The following is a 25,186-nucleotide window of genomic DNA, read 5'->3' as shown; positions in this document are numbered from 1 at the left end:
GTGTCTAGGAACTAAAGCAAAGCAAAACCATCTGTAAAACATTAAAGTAAACTAGAACTGAAAATTACACAGTTATACACCAGCAGTGAATGTTGTATGTGCAAGGCTGCATATGTGTAAGTGTAGGTGTAGCTCACTTGTACAACATATGCCTAATACATAGATCCTGAGTTCACATCCTAACATGTGTGAACTCTCCTTCGACTCCCCCATATCTATGTATGCTGTGGTTCTTACTTCTTATGACAGACAGGGTCTCTTGCTTTATAGTCCAGGCAGCCTTGAATTCACTGTAGCCTATTCTGTCCTCAAACTTAGTATCTTCCTATTATTTCTGTCTCTTGAGTGTGGGGATTACAAGTATGCACCACTGAACCTGGCTTATTGAATTTGTCAGAAAAGAGAAAATATTAAAAATTTGTGGGCTCTAGTGTTCATCTCAACAAATTAGAAGAAAAATCCCATAATAAAATATGTGCCTTTAAAAAGTATGAGAGCACATGTCTTCAGTTTCAGCATGTAGGAAGCTAAGGCAAGAAGGTTGCAACTGTGATGTGTAGGAAGACTGTATTTCAAAACAACCAAAAACTTAGCTTATCAACCTAAGTAATAGGAAAGAAGTAGTTATCATAAGTCAGGGGGTATTGTATAGTATTGAAGATTATCAAAAGTCTGTTGAGCCGGGCGGTGGTGGTGCACGCCTTTAATCCCAGCAGAGGCAGAGGCAGGTGGATCTCTGTGAGTTCGAGGCCGGGCTGGACCGATAGCCTCCAAAACAATACAGAGAAACCCTGTCTCGTAAAAACCGGAAAAAAAAAAAAGTCTGTTGACACATGTTTATGTATTGATGATGTTTTAGAAGACCTCTCATTAAAGCCATGCCAGGACACCTATAACCATTTATTGTGGTTAGATTTATGTTACAACTTGGCAAGCCTGTAGTAGGTACTCGGTTATTTAATCAAATATTATTCTCTATGTTGCTGTGAAGGAATTTTGTGGATGTGTTTGATATTTACAGTTTACTTAGAGTAAAGAGATTGCCCTTAATGAAGTTAGTATGCCTTATTCAGTCATTTAAAAGGCCTTAGAGCAAAACTAAAAGCTTCTACAAGGAATTCTTCAAGGCTACAGTATTAATTGCCACCTGAGTTTCTAGTCTGTCAGCCTGCTGTGTAAATTTCAGACTTGTCAGCACCCTCCAGTTAATATGGACCATATTCTCAAATCCCTTATCTTTATCTACCACTTACCTATGGATCTTTTTCTCCTGTTCATTCATTTTATTTCTCCTGAAGAGTGCTGACTGATTCACTCCTTAGTATCAGAAGACAGGAATATAGGACTAGGAGTACAGAATTAGGAAAAAAGAAGTCAAATTTCTCGTCATTTAAGACCAGTAAGAACTGTGTGGTGGTGGCATACACCTTTAATCTCAGCACTCAGGAGACAGAGGCAGGTGGATCTCTTGTGAGTTTGAGGCCAGCCTGATTTACAAAACGAGTTCAGGACAGACTCTAAAGCTACACTGGGAAACCCTGACTCAAACAAAACAAAACAAAAAACAAAACCAGAAAGGATCTTAAGCATGGAGGCAAATGACTGCAATCCTAGTGTTCCAAGCCATCCTGACTACACAGTCAGGCCCTGTTTCAAAGCAAACAAATAAGCACACAGTGTGGTAATATTTTGTTTATGATCTAACAAATAAAGCTTGCCTGAAGATCAAAGTGCAAAGCTAGCCACAGCCATACAGGCCAGACAATGGTGGCATACACCTTTAATCCCAGCACTTGGGAGGCAGAGACAGATGGATCTCTGTTAATTCAAGGCTACCCGAAATTGATCTGATCTAAAAGAGAAACTCACACAAAGGTGATCTCAGCACTTGAGATCCACGCCTTTAATCCCAGCACCAGAGAGGAATATAAGGCTGGAGAAGATAGGAACTGAGGGAGTCTGAGGTTTGGTCTGAGCATTAGTAGAGGTGAGAACTCTTTAGTGACTGGCCTATTTGCTTTTCTGAAATTCAGCTTTAACTCCAATACCTTTCTCTGGGTTTTTATTATTGTGTTACAGTAATAGGTAGATTCACCTAACTAATAAATGTGAGAACTATTAAGAGTTGGGCAAGGCTGCTAATTGTAATAAAATGAACATTGCTTGTACATACTAGAAACCACCATTTATAAAAGGAAGAAAATGATTCCACTTACAAGAACAGTAGTAAACACGCTGACTCATAAGGACACTCAAGATTAAATCTTGAATGCTGTGCCAAAACTTTATGAAAAGAATTTAAAAAATTACTTAAGCTGTTGAAAGAAGACTTGAACTAATGTAGAAATATATTTTAATCTATAGATGAAAATTCATTTGAGCATCAGTTCTCTAGTGCAATTCTAATATAGATCTCAAAAAGACCCTTTTCCCTCATCAAATTTGTGAAACAGATTCTCAACTTAAAAGAGTGAAGTCTAAGAATAGTCAAGACAATTCTGAAGTCAGGTGGTATGTGGGAGAATTACCTTATCAAATAAAAACCTGATGTGCTGTTCTGACGAGAGAGTATTGCTGTTTTCACAGGACAGACTCTATGTCTAAGTCTCTTGCTAGGCTGCTTCAAGTAAATGTATTCTGTTTGCTTGCTTATTTATGGTTTTGGTGGTGTTGTTGTTTGCTTTTCCTTAGACAAAGTTTCGCTATGTATCCCTGGCTAGCCTAGAGCTTTCTATAAACATCAGGCTGACCTTGAGTTTGCAGTAGTCCTCTTGCCTCGACCTTCCAAGTACTGGAAGTATAGGCATACACCCGCATGTCTTGCTTTATTTTGTTTAATATTTGAAGTTATAGTATTTTTCTATTTTTCGAATTTCACCACTGAAGACTCTTGCCTCATGTTTTAAATTGATGATTCGGATTTTGAGACAAGGTTGAGGCAAACCTTGAACTTCCTTTGAGCCCAAAATTGGCCTTACACTCATGCCTCCACCTCTGTAGTGCTGGGATTATAGGCAAGTGCCACTATGCCTAACTATACTGTTTTTGCTCCTCCATCTTTTTATCTGTTTGGTAGAAGCAGAGTAAAGTGATAGTACTTTCTGTGCTATTTGATTGCACCAGGTGTAAAGTGTACATGGTATTTCTCACGAATGCCAAGCATTGGGCCAAGTGAGCTGGGCTGGAATTACACAGATAGCCACTAGCATCTATATTTCAGCCTGCATTTAAGATGAACTCTGTGCATGGTTGAAAAGAGTGACTGGTCAGGTCCTTGGCAGCTGCTGAAAGGTTTTTTATTTTTCACTTACAATTTGCTGTAGTAGTATTTCCTAGAACTTCAGGTATCTTGTTTTAGATATTGTAAAAAGGAAAGTTATGTGGATGCTTTAAAAAATTAAGAGACTAGTTGTGGTGGTGCATGCCTTTGATCCTACAAGACACAGAGGCATGGGGAGCTTTGTGAGTTCAAGGCCACCCTGGCCTAAATAGTGAGCTCCAGGATAGCCAGGAAGACATAGACCCTGCCTCAAACAAATAGGCTGTGGCAAACCTTTTTTTACAGATATGCTTAGCTTGGGGGACAGCTATAAAACTAGCATGTTAAATTAATGTGGCTTTTTATAATTAGATTTATATTTAATGAATATTCAAAATAAATTTGTACAGATATAAATGTAAAGGGTTTAAATGATGTCTCAGTGGTTAAGAGTGCTTGCTGCAGTAAAGATATATGTACTAAAGGGTATACTGTGTGACTCACTGTGTTATCTACATCTTCCATGATGACATTTTTCTTTCTTTTTTCTTTTCTCTTAAATTTTATTTAATTTTTTTGTGGGAGGGGAAGAGGAGGGGAGGTTGCAAGGACAGAAGGCATACGAAGGGACTGAGAGATGAATGGGATGATGTGAAAATGATGTGAAAGCCACAAAGAATAAATTAAAAATTAAAAAAGAAAAGTGCTTGCTGTTCTTCCAGAGGACCTGAATTACTTCTAGTATCCATACTGGACAGCTTACTCCAGATGCAGGGGCTGTGATGTTCTTTTCTGGCCTTCATGCGCCTACTTACATGGCACAAACAGTGATACATAAACATCAATAAAAGGGAGTCTTAACAGTATGAAGGCCCCAGATCTCATGAGGGATGCTTGAGAGCCACCATGTGGATGCTGGGAATTGAACTCAGGACCTCTGGAAGATCAGCCAGTGCTCTTAACCTCTGAGCCATCTGAAGTCGGCAATATAGAAACACAGCCAACAACAACAGAACAGTTGAACCAGAACAAAAGAACCAGTATGATACCACCAGAGTCTAGAAACTCTACACCAGCAAGACCTGAACATCCCAACACAGATGAAACAGAAAAGAATGACTTTCAAAAACAACCTCATGAAAATAATAGACATCCCCAAAGAGGATATGAGAAAATCCCTTAAGGAAATAGAAGAAAAAACAAACCAAAAAATGCAAGAAATCAACAAATCTCTAAAAGAAAGCCAAGAAAAAACAATGAAACAGATGAAGGAAACAATTCAAACAGTTCAAGACCTGAAAACTGAAATGGAGACAATAAGAAAACACAAACTGAGGTAATGCTGGAAATAGAAAAGCTGAATAAACAATCAGGAACTACAGATGCAAGCATAACTAACAGAATACAAGAAATGGAAGACAGAATTTCATACACTGAAGATAAACTAAAGGAAATAGATTTGTCAAAAAAGAAAGTCTTAAATCTAACAAATCCTTAACACAAAATATCCAGGAAATATGGGACACAGTGAAAAGACCAAACCTAAGAATAATAGGTATAGAAGAAGGCAAAGAAGCCCAGCTCAGTGGTACAGAAAACATATTCAACAAAATCATAGAAGAAAACTTTCCCAACTTGTAGAAGGAGATGCCTCTGAAAGTACAAGAAGCTTACCGAACACCAAATAAACTAGACCAAAAAAGAAAGTCCCCTCGCCACATAATAAAGAAAACACCAAACATACAGATTAAAGAAAGAATATTAAGAGTAACAGTATGAAGGCCAGGTGGTGGTGGTGCATGACCTTAATCCCAGCACTCAGGAGGCAGAGGCAGGTGGATCTCTGTGATTTCTAGGCCAGCCTGGTCTATAGAGTAAGTTCCAGGACAGGCTCTAGAGCTACAGAGAGAAACCCTGTCTTAAAAAAAACTAAAACCAAACCAAACCAAATAAAAACAGTATGAAGGCTGTTGGTAATCCTTTTTTTTTCTTTTTAATTTTATGATACCTTTTTTTTTTTAAAATGAAGTATAGTTTTCTTCACTTGGCAGGAACAGTATAAGTTTTGTATACATTAATTTCAATTTAATTGAAAGTTTCTGTGTTACCATAAAGCTTAATGCTTGTGGATGAGAGAGATAGGTACCAGGTATGGTTGTACACACCTTTAATACCAGAAAGCAGAGGCAGGTAGATCTCTATGAGTTTGAGGCCAGCCTGGTCTACAGGACAGCTTCCAAAAGCTACAGAGGGGCTAGAGAGATGGCTCAGAGGTAAGAGCATTAGCTGTTCTTCCAGAGGTCCTGAGTTCAATTCCCAGCAACCACGCGGTGGCTCACAACCATCTATAATGAGATCTGGTACCATTTCCTGGTGTGCAGGCAGAACACTGTATACATATAAATAAATTGTGGTGATCTTAAAAAAAAAAAGCTACAGAGAAACCATGTCTCGAAAAACAAAACAAAATAAATTATTGAGGATTTTTTTTTTTTGGTTTTCTCGAGACAGGGTTTCTCTGTGGCTTTGGAGGCTGTCCTGGAACTCGCTCTGTAGACCAGGCTGGCCTCGAACTACAGAGATCCGTCTGCCTCTGCCTCCCGAGTGCTGGGACTAAAGGCATGCGCCACCAACGCCCGGCTATTATTGAGGGTTTTTAAAATAGTTTTTTAAATGAAAATTTCTTTTTTTGTATGTTTTTATTTAAATTAGAAATATGTATGCTTCAAATGTCTATCCCGGCTCCCCCATTCTCCCTCCACCAGCCCCACTCCCACCCCCCCACCCCCAGCCCAATCCCCACATCATTCCCCAGGGAGGGTAAGGCCCTCCTTGGGGGGGATCTCCAAAGTCTGTCATTTCATCCAGAGCAGGACCTAGGCCCTTCCCCATGTGCCCAGGCTGAGAGAGCATCCCTCCATGTGGAATGGGCTCCTAAAGTTCATTTGTATGCCATGGTGAACACTAGTCTACTACCCAAAGTCCCAGAGATTTCTGAGGCCTCCTCACTGACATTATATTCATGGGGTTTGGATCAGTCTCCTGTTGGCCTCTTAGACATCAGTCTGGGGTTCAAGAGCTCCCCCTTGTCCAATCTGCTGTCTTTGTGGGTTTCATCAGCACTGTCCAGTCTGCTGTCTTTGTGGGTTTCACCAGCACAGTCTTGACCACCTTGCTCATCACTCCTCCATCTCTGTTACCAAGTTCCAGCGGGTCAGTTCAGTGTTAAGTTGTGAGTATCTGTCTCTGCTTCCATCAGTCACAGGGTGAAGGTTCTAGGATGTCACATAAGGTAGTCACCAACCTTATCATCAGGTAGGGGCTACTAATGTAGTCTCTCCACTATTACTTAGTTTTCCAGTTGGTGTTATCCTTGTACATCTCTGGGAATCTCACTAGTGTCAGTTCTCTCCTCAAAGCTATAATGACTCCAACTATGATGGTATCTCCATCCTGGTCTCCTCTATTCTTACCCCGACTCAGACTTCCTGCTCCCCCATGTCTTCTTCTACCCTCCTCTTATCCCCCTCTCTTTTTCCTGGTTCCCTCTCTTCTTCCCCCATGAAGACACCAGAAAATGGAAAGATCTCCCATGCTCTTGGATAGGTAGGATCAATGTAGTAAAAATGGCAAATCTGCCAAAAGTAATCTACAGACTCAATGCAATCCCCATCAAAATCCCATCACAATTCTTCACAGACCTTGAAAGAACAATTCTCAATTTTATATGGCAAAACAAAAGACCCAGGATAACCAAGACAAACCTGCTCAACAAAGCAACATTTGGAGGCATCACCATTCCTGACTTCAAGCTCTATTATAGAGCTGTAGTCCTGAAAACATCTTGGTATTAGCACAAAAATAGACAGGTAGACCAGTGGAACCGAATTGAATACTCTGAGATTAATTCACAAACCTATGAACAGCTGATTTTCGACAAGGAAGATAAAAGTATACAATGGAAAAAAGATAGCATCTTCAACAAATGGTGCTGGCATAACTGGATATTGTCATGTAGAAGACTGCAGATAGATCCATGTCTATCACCACACACAAAACTTAAGTCCAAATGGATCAAAGACCTCAACATAAATCCAGCCACACTGAACCTGTTAGAAGAGAAAGTGGGAAGCACCCTTGAAGGAATTGGTACAGGAGACCGCTTCCTGAACATAACACCAGTAGTACAAACACTGAGATCGACAATTAATAAATGGGACCTCCTGAAACTAAGTAGTTTCTGTAAGGCAAAGGACACAGTCAGCAAGACAAAAAGGCAACCCACAGATTGGGAAAAGATACTCACTAACCCCACATCTGACAGAGGGCTGATCTCCAAAATTTACAAAGAACTCAAGAAGCTATTCTCCAAAACACCAAAGGAGCCAATTAAAAAGTGGGGGACTGAGCTAAATAGAGGTGACTAAAATGGCTGAGAGACACTTGAGAAAGTGCCCAACATCCTTAGCCATTAGGGAAATGCAAATCAAAACAACCCTGAGATATCATCTTACTCCTGTCAGAATGTCTAAAATCAAAAATACCAATGACAGCTTATGCTGGAGAGGATGTGAAGAAAGGGGGAACACTTGTCCATTGCTGGTGGGAGTGCAAACTTGTACAGCCACTTTGGAAATCAGTATGGAGATTCCTCAGGAAAATGGGAATCAGTCTACCACACGAACCAGCAATTCCACTCTTAGGCATATACCCAAAAGATGCCCATTCATACAACAAGGATGTCTGTTCCACTATGTTCATAGCAGCCTTATTTGTAATAGCTAGATCCTGGAAGCAACCTAGATGCCCCACAACTGAAGAGTGGATAGAGAAGATGTGGTACATTTACACAATGGTACTACTCAGCAGAAAAACACAATGGAATCTTGAAATTTTCAGGCAAATGGATGGCACTAGAAGAAACCATCCTGAGTGAGGTAACCCAGTCACAAAAGACAAACATGGTATGTACTCACTCATATATTGATTTTAGACATGGATCAGGGGAGTGTCAGCCTACAATCCCAGGGCTAGTGAGTCTGGGACACAGGGAGGTTCCCAAGAGATATGTATGATACCCCAGAGAAGTGGAGGATTTTTTTTACATATAATAAAATTCATCTCCTCACCCTTTTGTTTTTGAGATGATATCTTACTGTGTAGGTCTGGCTAGCTTTGAACTTGATATGTAGATCATGTTGGCCTTGCACTCATAGAGTGTCTCAGCCTCCCAAATGCTGGGAATACAGGTGGTGGTGGTGGTGGCAGCCATGCATGCCTTTAGTCCCAGCACTCAGGAGGCAGAGGCAGTCAGGGATCTCTGTGAGTTTGAGACCAGCCTTGTCTATAAAGCAAGTTCCAGGACAGACTCCAAGGCTACACAGAGAAACTGTATCTTAAAAAAAAAAAAATCAAAACACAAAACAAAACCAAAGAGCTCGGAATAAAAGCATGTATCTTAATTAATTAATTAATTTTCTGGTGCTGGGAGTTGGACCCAGGGGCTTGGATTTGCTAGGCAACTGCCCTTCTTAGTTGAGAAAATACCTCCATCAGATTGCCTGTGGGAAAAATCTCTGGGACATTGTCTTAATTAGTGATTGATGTTGGAGAACTGGGGGCACTGTGGGCAGTGTTACTTCTAAGTGGGTGGTCCTGGGTTACATAAGAAAACAGGCTCAGCAGATTGGGAGGAGCAAATTAGTAATCAGTATTGGGATTACAGGTGTGTACCACCATGCCAAGGCAGTGATCATGCTTTTCTTCTTCTCCTTTCCCTCCCCGTTAATTTAAAATGTTCTATTTGTGTTCCTCCTGTTTTGGTTGTTTCTTGAATATGGTGGTTTTTCTCTCATAGCATTTCTTGGGATATCAGATACTGGTAGCCCACAGTGGCTACTGATGTCTAATTTCATAATAATTTCTTTTATGAGAAGAGTAGCATGTATGAATTTGAAAAAAATTTATTTCAGTGGGCATGAATGGATATCTGTCATCTTAGCTCTTGAGAGGCTGAGTTGGAGGCGCGCGCATGCACACACGCAAGCACGCACACACTGCATCTCCTCAGACAGTCTAAGAGGCAAGGCTGCTTGCAGTATAATTCCTAATTCAGTTCTGTCTCTACTTCTTCAGAATATGAAGGAAGCTCTGCCAGCCCCATAGTCCCAGTTTTTCTTGTTGCAAATGCTGGTTTTAAGTTTTATGACTCAAGACTTGCTGTGAAGAAATGTAGCTCCTCCGTTTGTGACTCGAAACCTTATGTGTTCCCTTTTCCTTTGTTATCCACGTCTTTCCTTTGCTACATTTTCTGCTTACATGTTATATATCTTTATGTTTTTGTTGTATTATCATAATAATATCCTTTCTTTTTAAAGACTTACTCTTACCATGTAGCCCAAGTTGGCCTTAAACTTGTCAAAGTGCTTCTGCCTCAGCCTCCTGAGAACTGGAATGATAGGTAATAAACCACATGTCTGGCTTCACATGTAAGAGTTTTTTTAAGATTTGCTACTGCTGCCGGGCGTTGGTGGCGCACGCCTTTAATTCCAGCACTGGGGAGGCAGAGGCAGGCGGATCTCTGTGAGTTCGAGGCCAGCCTGGTCTACAAAGCGAGTTCCAGGAAAGCCTCCAAAACAGTACAGAGAAATCCTGCCTCGAAATACCCCCCCCCCCCAAAAAAAAAAGATTTGCTATTGCTTTTGGGTGATTTCTGAGAAGGGGAGGATTCGGGCTTTTTCTTTTTCTGTCATTTAAGACATTTTTGTTAGCACTTTCTATATTCAACTAGTCAAAATGTTGAAACTAGATTAAACTTCGTAATGTAAATAGGATATTTTTTACTTATTTAATGAATACATTTATAGTATTTACCTTGTGCTGTTTCTTCCAAGTATTTTAAAAACATGTACTAATTAATTTTTATAATTCTTATGAGGTAAGCTCTCTCTTTCACTCTAGTACACATTTGTGCTCTCCTTCCGCCGTGGAATCTTTATATAACCTAGACTGACCTGGAAATCATTTTGTAGCTCAAGTTAGCTTTAAACTCTTGATACTTTTGTAGCTTCCTCAGTAATGGGATTGGAGACATGATTGTAGACTCTGGCTTTATTGTCTTCTCATTTGATTGATAAGGAACTGGAGAATAGTCATGAAAATTAAGGGGATCTAGTGCTTAAGAAACAAGAGTAGTTCCTACTGTCATTTGTGGGGTTTCTGTTAGTGAATCCCTTCAGGATAGGGTTCATGTCTCAGTCTTTTGCTGCCATACCTTATTTTATTGTGGTTCAGAGTACTGTGGTTTGTTTTTTGTTGTTGTTGTTGTTGTTTTTTAAAAATTGAAACTATGAGTTTGGATGTGGTAGTGCATGTCTATAGTCCATCTACTTTGGGAAAGTTTGAGCCTATGAGTTTAAGACAATCCTTGGCAATGTAGTGAGACTCCATCCCACAGAATAAAATTAGATACTATGTTAAAGTAAAATAAAATAGTAAATTAAATTTAATGAGAGATTTGTGATAACCAGTTTTGAATAAATTACTTGGAACCATTTTTTTCCAGAGGCTTGTTACTTTGTGTTTCACTTTTTTTTGGTTTTGTTTTTCGAGGCAGGGTGCCCCTGTTTAACATCCTTGGCTGTCCTGGAACTCAAAGAGATCTGCCTGTCCCTGCCTCACTAGTGCTGGGATTAAAGGTGTGCACCACCACTGCCCGGCCCAGATGGAGAATTTAATAACTGTTGTGGGTGTGTGTGTGTGTGTGGGGGGCTGTTCAGCTGCTCTACTGATGAGGTGATACCAGACTTTTTCATTCTTGGCCACCCTGGTTCTCAGCTGTATTGAAATCAGCCAGTTAAAAGGGATGGTTCCATGTGTTTCAGTTGCGGGCAAACGCTAGAAATGATTAATTAAGGGAAGGGATCTTGAAAGATAGGCTTTTGTCGCTAGAAATGATTAATTAAGGGAAGGGATCTTGAAAGATAGGCTTTTGTGCCAACAGTTAGCCAAGTTGTGACTACATAAGGAAAAGTTGAAGGACATTTAAAATTGCTACTCCAAGGGACACACATGTTAGGAGAAAGGGAAGGTACACAAGTCTTTTTTGCTACTATGGAGAAAGTTTCCGTTGTTTGCTTAGATCAAATCAGCTTCTGAATTGCCTTTATCCAAAGCCTTATCTAGAGCACACCCTACTCCCTTCAAGTCTTTGAACACCACCTGGGAGAGGTGAAAAGCTACAGAAGGAAAGTTTGAAGCCACTTGGTTAGCTCATGAACATTAAGAAAAAAGCCATCATGGCTTCCCTTCCTTCAGTCTTTCTGGAGGGGGGAGTCTGGTAGGAAGGCAGGGAAATGCTCCCCTGGTTCTTTGTATTCTTTCTGTGTAATTTTTCACCAATAAATACCAATTTATCATAAAAAAGGAAAAAAAGCCATCTTTATGCTAGTAAAAGAAAGAACATCTGAGGAAGACCAAATCCTCATGGAGAAGCTACAGTGTGTTATTCAGAAGGTAGAGCTAAGACCACTGAAGAAGGTAGCCATACTGAATGACAGATTTCTGAGGCAAACAAAAGACTTTATATTGGAAGAAGCCTAAATCAAGTTCTTCCATAGCTCGAGGGGTCAGGTTGACTTGTTTGGGGACCATTGCAGATGGTGACTTTAAGTTGAAGTAAATAATCACTTACCATTCTAAAAGTACTGGGGCCTTTAAGAATTACATCTGTTCTGCTTTTTGTGGAGAACTCTAAGTGGAGCAACGAAAAGCATTTGAGCATTTCAGATTTACTGTTGAGATTTATTGTTCAGAAAAAAGGATTTCTTTGACAATGTTACTGATTAGACCCAGGTATTCTGGTGGATATCTGTATTTATAGCACCTGGCAGGTAAAGGCAGGAGGAGGGGGAGTTTGAGGCCAGTCTGGACTATTTGACAAGATCTTGTCTAAAAAATAAGCTAGAAACTAAAAAAGTCTGTATCTCTATCCAAATGCACATGCACATGGATGCATGGATAAGCACGTAGGTAGGAGTACTTTGTTCATAGTATTCCTGGTCATCTAAGAGCTCTGAGGGTTATAAACAAGATTTTATTTTTTTCATAATGCTAATATAGTATTAACTTTGCAACTTGTGCATTAGGAAGTAATTTTTATTTTCTGGACTTTTGATTTAAGTTAAAAATGCATTTTGTAAAGCCATATATGCTATAGTTAGTCCTCTGATGAATTTGAACAAAATAGATACCTTCTGTGCAGGATTCATTATCTAGGCCTTAATTTTTTTCTGATGACTAGAGATAGCATTGATGTAATAAATTAACTTTTTGGTTTTTGTTTTTTGAGACAGTTTCTATATCAGTCCTGGGTGTTCTGGAACTCACTCTGTAGACCAGGCTGGCCTTGAACTCATAGAGCTCTACCTGCTTCTGCCTTCTGAGTGCTGTGAGTAAAGGTGTGCACCACCTTGCCTGGCTAATTTTTTTATTTTTTAAAGAAATTTCCAGTTAGTAGCTTTTACTCTGATCATATTTTCTCAAGTGCTAAGAAAAGTTTCTACTTCTGCGCTGCATGAATAGTTCAGAAGAGTCTCTATTCTAAATGCCATTAAGAACATTTATAAGAAGGCCCAGAGGTTAAGAATGTGTATTATTCTTGGTCATGACTCTTTTTTTTTTTTTTTGAGGGCATTTAGTGCCTACAAGTCAGGGATGGAGGCTTCCTATAATGTAGACACCATTCCTATACTGCACAGAGTATCAGATACAAAGTGCCCACTAGACCCTGTGATGATGTGCTGCTTATGGAAAACCGTGTTCCTTTGGATATTTAACTGCAAACACTAAAACCAGTTTTAGCCCGTTTTCTTTTTCTTTAATTCATTTATTTCATGTGTGTGAGTGTTTGGCCTGCATATAAGTATGTGCACCATATGTGTGGCTAGTACCCACAGAAGCCAGGAGGTGGAGTTGCATCTCCTGTATCCCTGGAATTGGAGTTAGTTGTGAGGTATCATGTGGGTTCTGGAAAACTGAAACCAGGTCCTCTGCAAAAGCAACAAGTGATCTTAACTGCTGAGTCATCCCTCTAGCCCAATCTTAGCCAGTTTAAAGTAGAACCAGGACTTAGTAGCTGCAGACTACCCAAAAGACATGGAAAAATCAGTCTGGGAAGTCAAGAGAGAGAACAATGCCCCATTACATTCTGAGAGACCCTGTGCCACTATTCACTGTTAGTTTATCAGGCCTACTCAAGCTATGTATGTATGTGGGGGTGATGAGTATACATGTTCTTGTGTTCATAAGCACAGGTCATGACTCTTTTGGAGTTATAGGCATCACCTAAGACCATCAGAAAACACAGATATTTACATTACCATTCATAATAGTAGCAACATTATGTAATAGTAGAATTACAAAGTAGCAACAAAAATAATTTTATGGTGGGGAGAGGGTCACCACAACATGAGGAACTATATTAAAGGGTTGCAGCATTTAGAAGGTTTCTCAACCACTGTTTTAGAGGAGGATCCATCCCATAACAGGCTGCTCACAGCCTTCTGTAACTCCAATGGGAGTCAATGCCTCTTGTTTCTGGGCGTGCACACATATATACATTTACACAGCATGCATTCATATACACACACATTAAAAAATAAATAAAAACATTTGTAGCTGAGTGTGGTGGCACATGGTTGTAATCCCAGCACTCAGAAAGTTGAGACAAGGAGATGGGAAGTTGAGGTCAGCATGGGCTACCTAGGGTGCCTCCATTCAGAACAGACCCAAGGAGCATTGCGGGAGGTCAGCTTTCAGGGCCTTAAACATTCTAGCCTAGCACTCTACAACTGTACTATGTCCCTTGACCTTTTCATTTTGTTTTGAGACAAGGTCTTGCCAAGCTGGTCAGGCTGCCTAAAACTTGTGATCTTCCTTTTTCACCCTCCCAGGATGCTGGGATTATAGGTATGTACTACCATACCTGATTTACTTTGAAGAGTTAGTTTCTTGTATTTAACTATTAAATTAAAAATATACTGTGGATACAAAATATACTTGTTATTGAGATCATTCTGATAGTTCCTCAAAAGTTAAAATGAATTATCATATGATTTATCTGTTCTACTTATACATACATAAGATAATTTAAAATACATATCTCAGATGACTTAGTGGGTAAATCCTGATGACCTGAGTCCAATCTCAGAATCTATATAAAGGCGGAAGGAGAGAGCCAATGCAACAAAGTTGTACTCAGACCTCCATACTGTGCTATAGTATGCACTATTGTATTGTGTATAATGTGTATGTGTGCAGATAGAAACTTGGGTGCTTATGGCAGCATCATTTTTAATAGCTAAGATGTGAAAATGATTCATGTCCATCACTAGATCAAGGGATAAACAGAATGTGGTGTAATCATATAGCATTAAAGAGAAATGAAGTATTGATACTTGCTGCCTGGACAAACCTTAAACAAGCTAAATGGGGTTGGGAGGATGGCTCAGTAGAGCACTCATAAGCTTGAGGACCTGGTTCCATCTTCAGAACACATGTAAAAATGCCGGATGTAGTGATGCATGGAATTCCAACACTTGGGAAGTAGAGACAAGAGTAGCTGAGACTGTAGACAAACACCATTGTGCCCAGATGTAAAAAGTGTTAAAATGTGAGCATATGAACCATAGAATCTGAAATAATGCATGTATAGAAAGTATGTACTTACACCATAGCTTCCAGAGGCCTTGTATGTGTTACTGTAACTCCTGTGAAAAACTGCAGAGACTGTGCTGCTGTGGTTTCCTCTCTTCATGAGCTCATAAAGAACAGTCATTTCCCAGCCCTCACATATCTTACAAGGCAGTATATAATGCTGTGTTGATACATTTACAGGAGGTTTTAAAGTTCTGCTTTTGGTGATTAACTTTTGTTTGTATTTCTAGGACTTTCAGTCAGAAGAAGGCTGCTATTGAAAGAGAGTATGCACAGGTGAGTGTGGGGCTGTAGTCCCTGTTATAGTATACCTCTGCTTGGCTTAAGATCAGATCTCCTGTCAAGGAGAACCTTGGAATCCTCTTCTGCTGCCTGCCCACTTGTGACTATCTGCCTTTGGTTTCTTTAATTTTTTTTTGGTGGTGGGGGCAGTTGCTCTGTGTTGCTCTGGCTGTCCTGAAACTCTGTAGACCAGGCTGGCCTCAAACTCAGAGATCCACCTGCCTCTACCTCCCCAAGTTCTGGAATTAAGATGAACACCACCACCTCCTAGCTATTCCTTTTTAAAAAAGACTAGCTTTGACCAAGTCATCCTGGCTGGCTCTAAACTGTATGTGTAGAATAGGCTGGCTTCAAACTCACAGGAATCTGCCTGCCTCTGCCTCTTGAGTGCTAGGATTAAAGCCATGTGCTACCAGATCCTGCCAAAATTCATTTTTCTTTGTTTTATTTTGTTTTTGAGACAAGGTCTCATTGTGTAGTTCTGGCTAACCCCCCTTGATCTATTTAAATCTTAAAGTAAGATGCTCCTTACAATAAAGAAGATCATAGGTAAGGTTTCTCACTTGAACCTACAGCTGGCAGAGCTAGTCTAGCTAGGCAGTTTGCTCCAAGGATCCCCTGTCTTTACCTAAGAGAGCTGGGATTCCAGGTGGGCCACATGCTGGCTCCATATTTACATGGGTGCTAGGGATCTGAACTCTAGTATTTAGGATTATGTAGTGCTAATGCTATGATTTGTTTTGATATCTGTGGTAGGTTAGAAAATGTCATTGATATGGGTCGTTTTTCATGGTTGAAGCTCCAGTAATGGTGATAGATTCTTACAATTTCCAAAATTATTTCCTCTACTTTTTTTTGCTATACCATATTTTGTTACTCTTCTGAAAATATGAAAGTTTGTACATTGAAATATTTGGCAAAACTTAGAGAAAAATCACATAGAATTTGTCTTAACTTTAGTATTTATTTTGGTTTAAGTTATATATATTTTGGTTTTTTGAGACAGAGTTTCTCTGTATTGCTTTGGAGGCTGTTCTGGAACTTGCTCTGTAGACCAGGCTGGCCTCGAACTCACAGAGATCCACCTACCTCTGCTTCCCGAGTGCTGGGATTAAAGGCTTGCGCCACCAAAGCCCAGCTAAGTTAGATATTTTTAAGCTAAATATTTTTAAAAGGCATATATGTTTAGCTATTATATATATTATTATAATATATATATAAATTATTTTTATTTTATTTTTGGTGTACCAGTGTTTTGATTTTCTGTGTGTCTATGTACTATGTGTGCCTGGTGCCAATGGAGGCCAGAGAAAACATCGGCTCCCCTGGGACTGGAGTTATAGACAGTTAAGAACTTCCATGTGGGAGATAGGAATCAAAGCTGGATCCTCTGTAAGAGCTTCTAGTGCTCTTAGCCACTGAACCGTCTTTCCAAATCCTATATATAAATAGTTGAAAAATTCAGCATTTGCTCTATTGTGGGACTTTCCTGTGGTATTACCTCTGTCATTGTACTATCTAATGGTCCTTTTTGGGAAATTCACAATTTCAGCTGTTATTTATTGTTGGTATATTATAGCATGAATAATAAAAACCCAAAGACAGACATTGGGTTTCAAAGCTAAAGATCAGGAAAGCAAAGTAGCCAAGCCATCAGAGAGCTCTTAACCTCTACCAGGACTGGAAGGGAGATCCTGTCCTCAATGTGACTAATTGCCCAAGACTGAATACTGAATGCCCTGCTCCTGTCTTACATACCTCTCTAGTGCTGGGATTAAAAGTGTGAGCTCTGTTTCCTTTTTAGACTGATTCACTCTCATGTAGCCCTGGGTGGCCTTGAACTCACAGAGATCCATCTGACTCTGTCTCTTGAGTCCTGAGATTAAAGGTGTGTACCACCACTGTCCAGATTCCATGACTGTGGCTAGCTTTTCATTCTGATCTTCAATGACTTTATTAGATAATAAACAATATATCACCACAGTGTATCATCAAAATAGGAAGACTGGGTTGAGAACAAGTACAAGGAGTAAATTTCTTGTTGTATAATTGTGATAATCCAGATGAGGTAGTATGCATTTATACTCCCCAATGCTTCTACAGTGGGGTGGAAGGTAGAAAAGAGAATTCCCAGAAGCACACTGACATACATGGCCACAAATAAGAAGAGACCATGTCTCGAACAATGTAGAATTTGAGGACTGACAGTGGAGACTGTCCTCTGACCTTCACAGGTACTCACGCTCACACACACCGTTTACACACAAAAGATAAGTAAGTCAATAAGTAAGTAAACAAGATTGTTTTATACTCTAAAAGAAATGGAAGCTTGTGATGGAGCTCAGAGTACTTGCCCATCATGCGCAAGGCTTTGAGTTTGATCTCCAGCACTGAAGGAGAAAGAAAAGAAGGAAAGAGAAAGGAAAAAAAGAGGAATTTTAATATAATGCTTGAACTTTCTGTTTTATTTCTTTACTTCATTTTAAAAAATATTTAAAATTTTAGTTTAGCATAGAAAGTAAAGGGTTTCACCTTCACACATTTAATTTAATTCACATATGAATGAGACAGAGTCTCCCAGTTTATTTCGGCTAGCCTGGACTTTAACATGTAGAGTAGGCTGGCTTCTAATTTAGACATCCTCCTGTCTCTGCCTCCCAAGTTCTGGAATAAAGACAGGTGTCATCACACCTGGCCCATTTCATTGTTTTGGTATTATTCTGTTTCATTTTATTTGGTATTATTCTGTTTTCATATTATTTATGTTATGGTACTGGGGGCTTAATACATGCTAGGCAAGTGCTCCATCACTTGTTACATTCTCAGTCTAATGATATGCTATTTTAAAATTATATGTTTATTTTAAATCTATTTTCATATATTGAGAAAACAATTACCAAATACTCTGCTAAATAGTATGATTGTTGCAGTGCTCACAAAAGGAGTGGCGTGGGCATAGTCCTTACACTTACATTTCTTCTATGGATGTATGTAGTCTTCCATTCAACTATACTAAATTTTCCTTATTCAAAGCCACTAACGTGGCATTATGGTTGAATGGTCATTCTTACATGACTCTTAGGGAATTATTATTAGTAATACTGGCATTCTCTATACAAAAGATTGAATAGCCAAAAAGATTTGAGCATTTATGAGATTCAGAGAACATATAGAAGAATCATCCTAATGAAAAGATATTTTAAAAAACCGCATTCTGTCCTGTGGAGGAGAAGAGGCAGGATCTTTGGGCGTCACTGCTGCTTGATCTGTCTTTTGTGAAACTTAACTTTATTTTTACCTTAAAGTTTCAAATGAAATTTGATGAATTGTCATTCTATTAAGAAACAGCAACAACAGCCAGGTATGGCTCATGCTTTTGATTTCAGCACTTTGGAGACTTTTGATGAGTTTCAGGAGAGCTGTGCTACAGTGAGAATATCCCCCCCCCCCCGTGTGTGTGTGTGTGTGTGTGTGTGTGTGTGTGTGTGTGTGTGTGTGTGTGGTCATTTGAACTTGAAACAGATCATTTGACAGTAATTTGAAAAATGTTCCCTCAGGCACATGCAATACTTGTAATACATCTTTAGGGGAATGTTAGGAGAAAGGAAGGAAGGAAGGAAGGAAGGAAGGAAGAAAAGAGATATGTTGCTGATTCTCATTACATTTGATGGAATTTGAGTGGTAAACCCTTTCAGGTTGCGTGGCAGTTTCAATTTCCTACAGTATTATTAATGTTTTACTTTTTAAGTGTGGTTTGTGAGGTTCACTTTGAAATTCTTCAGAAAGAACAGATGACTTGAATGTCTGTTTATACAAACATAACAAATGGATCTCTGAAACTAGAGTAGTCCCAAAAGATCATCAAATAGCACTAAATCTTAGGGTAAAACCAAGTCTGGCTTGAAGATAGCTGGCCACTAAAGTGTTTGTAAATTCATTTGCAGTACTCAAACTGAAATTGCTGCAGGCAAGTTCTGTGTATTAATGTACTTCCTGTAGTCTTTGGCAGAATGTTGCTAGTGAAGGAAGGATACAAAAGGTTACTGTGGTTGGAGAGAAAGAACAGGAAAAGATTGTGGACTTTTAAGGGCGGCTCCTTACTGAAGGACAAACACAGAATAAATATACTCATGCTGGCAATTACCCCGTAGTATCACCTGTAACACCTAAAACTTTTCTATCTTTATTCTTTTAAGAAATTTACAAACAGTTGAGCTTAGTAACCAAAAAATGTGTATATATTCTTTTTGGTGAATTTCATCTGTATAGAGGCTTAAAAGGTAGCCAGTTCAGCTTCATGGAGTTAGGTTTTCTGTGCTATTAGAGAATCACATGCCTATATACTTAAAGATTTTTTTTTCTTCTGTGCTTATCCTGTAAATAAGGAGATAGGGTAGCTACTAAGAAAGCTCGTCAGAACAAAATTAAGGGGTTACTATTAGATTTATATCAATGCTTTAAAAATATTTGTCTCATAGTTATTTTTATATAGTTTAATTTTTAAAGATGTAAAGCCATGTTAGAAGAAATTGTAGATTGGAGTAAATTTGGTCTTTCTGGGCACATAGATTTTCTAGACTTTCCTTTATCTATGGATGTTCTGTAGCACATCTTTTAATGGAGTGAGTAAAAGTAATTGCTTAGCTGGGAGATGGTGGCACATACCTTTAGTCCTAGTTCTTGGGAGCCATAGGCTGGTGGATCTCTGAGTTTGAGTCCAGCCTGAACAGCCAAGGCTACTCGGGGAACCCTGTCTTAAGAAACAAAACAAAAAATTGCTTATTCTGTTTCTCTTCTTTTTCTCTCCAGATCCTGTTTATGTTAATGATTATTAGTTAGGCCAGCATAGAATAGTGGAGAGAGGGGAAGAATTTAGGCTAGAGCTGTGGTTTTGAAACTCTTGTAGATAGTATGCCTGTTTTTCCTTCCTTCCCTACCCTTCTATAGATCCCCTCTTCCCCCACAAAGTTACTCTGTGTAGCCTTGGTTGTCCTGGAACTCACTTCTGTAGACTAGGTTGGCCTTGAACTAACAGAGATCCTCTTGTCTCTGGAATGTTAGGATTAAAAGCGTGAGCCACTACGCCCAGCAGTTCATTTGTTTTAAGTATAGGCTGACCTGGAACTCATGGTCCTCCTGCTGTAACCTTCCAGTTAGGAAGTGTGTGCTACCATGTCTTCAGTGCTTATTTTAATTTTTATGCCTTTTAATTTCTTGCTTCCTTTTTCCCCAGAAAATTTTAACAGGTTTGTTTATAATTGTCATAAAGTTGTACTATTGAAACATGTTCACTGAAACATTTTGGCTTGCATTTATGTTGAAAATTAAACACTAATGAAAATGGAAAAACTGCCAATACCTGATTTATGTTCCCCATTTTTCCACTCACAGTTATATACTCGGTCTCATGGGGGGGGCCCTAACATTTAGAATTGCTGAAAACAGAAAGAAGAGGGATTTTTTTTTTGGAGACTAAAATGTTTCCTCTCATAATGGGACTCTCTTTTTTTAAACATTTTTTATTAATTTATTTTTTACATTCTAATCCCAGTTCCCTCTCCCTTCTCTCCTCTCACATCCTCCACTCCCCCCTCCCATCTGCTTCTTGGAGAGGGTAAGGCCTCCCATAGGAAGTCTACTAAGTCTGTCCTATCATCTAGTTGAGGCAGGACCAAGGCACCTCTCCACCTCCACACCCCTGTGTCTAGGCTGGGCAAGGTATCTCTCCATATAGAATGGGCTCCACTAAGTCAGTTTGTGTATTATTGTTAAATTTTGGACCCACTGCCAGTGGCCTCATATAGCGTCCCAGTCACACCATTGTCATCTTTGTTAAGGGAGTCTAGTTTGGTCTTATGCAGGTTCCTCATTTGTCAGACTTAAGTCAGTGATCTCTAACTAGCTCCAGCCAGCTGATTCTGTGGGTTTCCCCATCATGGTCTTGACTCCTTTGTTCATATTATCGTTCCTCCCTCAATTGTACTCCAGGAGCTTGGCCAATGATTAGTTCTGGATTTTTGCATCTGCTTCCATCTGTATCTGGAAGAAGTTCAAGCTTCTCTGGGGTTATGGATTGTAGACTGGGTATCTTTTGTTTTATGTCTGGTATCCACTTATGAGTGAGTACACACTCTATTTGTCTTTCTGGTTTTGAGTTACCTCACTTAGGATTTTTTTTTCTAGTTCTGGCCAATTGCCTGTGAATTTTAGGATGTCATTGTTTCTTACGACTGAGTAGTACTCCATTGTCTAAGTATACCACACATCTAGGCTATTTCCAGGATCTGGCTATTATGAATAATGTTGCTATAAACATAGTTGAGCAAATGTCCTTGTCGTGTGATTGTGTCTTCTTTGGGTATATGCCCAACAGTGATATCGCAGGGATATTGAGGTAGGTTGGTCCCTAATTTTCTGAGAAATTGCCATACTGATTTCCACAGTGGCTGTACAAGTTTGCACTCCCACCAGCAGTGGAGGAGTGTTCCCCTTTCTCCATATCCTCTCCAGCATAAGCTGTCATTGGTGTTTTTGATTTTAGCCATTCTCATCGGTGTAAGATGGAATCTCAGAGTGGTTTTGATTTGCATTTCCCTGATGACTAAGGATGTTGAGTGTTTCCTTGGTGTTTTTCTGACATTTGAGATTGTTTTGTTGAGAATTCTCTATTTAGATCTGTACCCCATTTTTAATTGGATTGTTTGGTAGTTTGATTTCTAGTTTCTTGAGTTCTTTGTATATTTTGGAGATCAGCCCTCTGTCAGATGTGAAGTTGGTGAAGAATTTTTCCCATTCTGTAGGGAGCTATTTTGTCTTGTTGAATAATGGGACTGTTATGTAAGCTCTCTGTATATGGGGCCTGATAGCTGGATATCTTTTGGCATAATAGGTTGCTATCTTCAGAAAAGCCAGCCAGATATTCCTCACTTGCCTCCTTACAAAACACTAATAGTTACATAGTTACACTCTGGAATCAAAAGTCTGTTTTGAGCTATTTTTCATACCAGATGCATCTGATTTCAGGGAGTGCCCTGTATCTTGCCTGTAATGATGAGGTTTCTTCAATCCTGCAGTAGAGGGGCATTCCTGTGAGTGTGTTGTTCTTGTTTTTATTTTGTTTTTTTGTAGCCACTTGTTTCCTGGGTACGATACAACCAGTGGATTTGCTGACAATCTGCTTTGTACAAGGCATGGTATGGTCACCTTGTTCCTTTACCCCTTCTTTGGCTGAAGCTTGGCTAATGAAAGGTGTGGTGGTGGGCATTTCTTAATTCCACCATGCTGAGGCAGTGTGTCTCTTGTTTTTGCTGCTGTGCTGTGTACTCAGGCTAACAGGTCTTCTATCTTCAAGCTGATTCTCTTGTGTCTGCCCCTTGTTGAGCTGTAGGAGTCCTAGGATTACAGATGTAAGACACCATATCTGGCTTTTCATGTGGGTTCTGGATCAAACTTCAGTCAATGGGTTTGTGTGGCTACTGCTTTTATCTGTTGAACCATCTGTCCTCAAAAGCACATTTAAAAAGGGAAAATCATATTTATTTAATATTTTTTTTTATTTTTATTAATGTGTATGTGTGTCTGTGTGAGTGTCTGCCATGTATTTGGGGGTGCTCACTGACTTCAGAAGAGGATGCTGGAATTTGTGGAGCTAATGTTGAATATGGTTGTGTAGTGCCTGATGCAGGTACTGGAAGCCAACTCCATCCTCTAGAACAGTAATAAATGTTTTTGTTTCTTTTCTTTTCTTTCTTTTTTTTTTTTGAGACAGGGTTTCTCCATGTACAGTCCTGTCACTTTGTAGAGCAGGCTGGCCCCGAACTCACAGAGATTTGTCTGCTGGAATTAAAGGCATGTATAACCACAACCCAGCAGAATAAGTGCGCTTAACTGTTGAGCCATCACCCAATGCAAAGAAAGTAATTTTACACTTCTAGCCTTACAAAACTCTTTTATTCTGATATTTTCCACACTCTTATTTTTAAAATGATTGAAATGACAAAAAGTGTCCTAACTAAATTGTGAGTTCTTAGGAAATCAGATTTGGATTTACTGGTGACAGACAAATCACCAGTAAATACTACAATACTGAGAAAGAAGCAGAAATGACCATATGAATAATGGGTCAGTTTCCCGAGTGCTCCAATCTGGTATAATTAAATACTTATTTGAACACTTTCTTTGAATGATATTATTTTTAGTGAGGCTTAACTTTGAGCTAGTGGTAACATTTGCATTCATTCAAAAAAAATCTATTGGGTGCCTGACTCTTGCAGAAACACAGAATGGGAACTTGGCTTCTGGAGGTGTTAGATCATCCCATCTGGGGCATTTGTGCCACTTAACTATAAAAGAAACTTGGTGGAAGTAAGGTAGAACTGACGTTAGGATAGGGTTTCTGAGGATATTAGCAACATTTTTAAAATAATTCATTTTTATTTTATGTGCATTGGTGTTTTGCCTGCATATATGTCTGTTGTGAGGGTGTTGTATCCCCTGGAATGGATTTTAGACAGTTGTGAGCTGCCATGTGGGTTCTGGGAATAAAACCTGGGTCCTCTGGCATCACCCCAGCCCCATAAGCAAGGTTTTGATACAATATGTGATTAATAAGTCAAGACTTCTGTTAGTCAAGGTCTATTTGAGAGGTAAACCTATCCTTTCTGTTCCTATGAATTTTCATCATCGAAAACAGAGTCTTTGCTTTCAGACTGTCAGAATTCTTTGTTTGTTTGTTTGTTTGTTTTTGAGACAGGGTTTCTCCGTTGACTCTGTAGACCAGGCTGACCTCAGACTCACAGAGATACCCCTGCCTCTGCCTCCCCAGTGCTGGGGTTAAAGGTGTGTGCCACCACCACCTGGCATGATTGCCAGAATTCTTTTTTGTTTTGTTTTGTTTTGTTTTTTTGAGACAGGGTTTCTCTGTATTGCTTTGGAGCCAATCCTGGAACGCACTCTGTAGACCAGGCTGACTTTGAACTCACAGAGATCCTGAACTCACAGAGATTCGCCTGCCTCTGCCTCCTGAAAGCTGGGAATAAAGGTGTGTGCCACCACCACCTGGCATGATTGCCAGAATTCTTAAAGTGTTAATAGTTAACAAAAAAAGAGCACCAGGAAACTTCACTTTTGAGATAAGATTTCTTCCTGCAGCTCAGCCTGGCCCAATTCACTGTACTCCAGCCTTGCCTCATATTCGCAGCAGTCTCCCTGTTGCAGTTCCCCCAAGAGTGGGAGTCACTATACACAACTATTGTGTCATGTTTTATGGAGCCTTAGTGATGGTGGTTGTGATGACTGTGGAAGTTGATTAGAAATTATACTTCTGGCTGGTAGATAATCTAAAAAAAAATTAAGCCACAAATGACTATTAATTCTACTAGAAAATGAGACAGGTCCAAAGAACAGCTGTTTTCATGGAAAAATTATGTAACTAATAAATTTTGTTATTAATATATTTTTCTTTTTTAAAAGATTTATTTTTATTTGATGTGTATGAATGTTTTGCCTATATGTACGTTTTTGTACTGCATGTGTACCTGGTGCTTGTGGAGGTCAGAAAGGGGCATCACATCCCTTGGAACTGGAGTTAGAGATGGTTGTGGGTTGCCATGTGGATGCAAGGAACTAAACTCAGGTCCTCTGAAAAAGCCACAGTGCTTTTAACCTTGGAATCATGTCTTCAGCTCCGAAAATACATATCTTCGATTTTTCCACTGGAAAACCTTTCTATTCGGTATTGTACTGGTTATGTTCACACATTTTGAGTTTTATGTATACATGTATATATGTATATGTTTATACACACACACACACACACACACACACACACACACACACACACACACACACAGTTATAGCCCAGTGTGGTGGTGCATGCCTTTAATCTTTTATTTGGGATGCATATGCAGGAGGATCTCTGTCAATTTCAGA

The 25,186-nt window shown here is 39.4% G+C and overlaps 1 protein-coding gene across 2 annotated transcripts in view; it reads left to right on the top strand.

The window, feature by feature from the left end:
* Fchsd2 (FCH and double SH3 domains 2) overlaps positions 1-25,186 on the top strand; it is a 208,542-nt gene that overhangs the window by 16,635 nt on the left and 166,721 nt on the right. For both annotated transcript variants that reach the window (XM_005074012.4, XM_005074013.4), the window contains exon 3: positions 15,205-15,250. In XM_005074012.4, coding sequence (XP_005074069.1) covers positions 15,205-15,250 — 46 coding nt within the window. The remainder of the gene's footprint in view (positions 1-15,204; positions 15,251-25,186) is intronic.

The sequence above is a fragment of the Mesocricetus auratus genome, unplaced genomic scaffold, assembly GCF_017639785.1.
Source record: "Mesocricetus auratus isolate SY011 unplaced genomic scaffold, BCM_Maur_2.0 Super-Scaffold_4256, whole genome shotgun sequence".
Classification (NCBI taxonomy): Eukaryota; Metazoa; Chordata; class Mammalia; order Rodentia; family Cricetidae; genus Mesocricetus; species Mesocricetus auratus.
The sequence above is the reverse complement of the archived record's forward strand: the minus strand, read 5'-3'. Positions and strand labels throughout refer to the sequence as shown.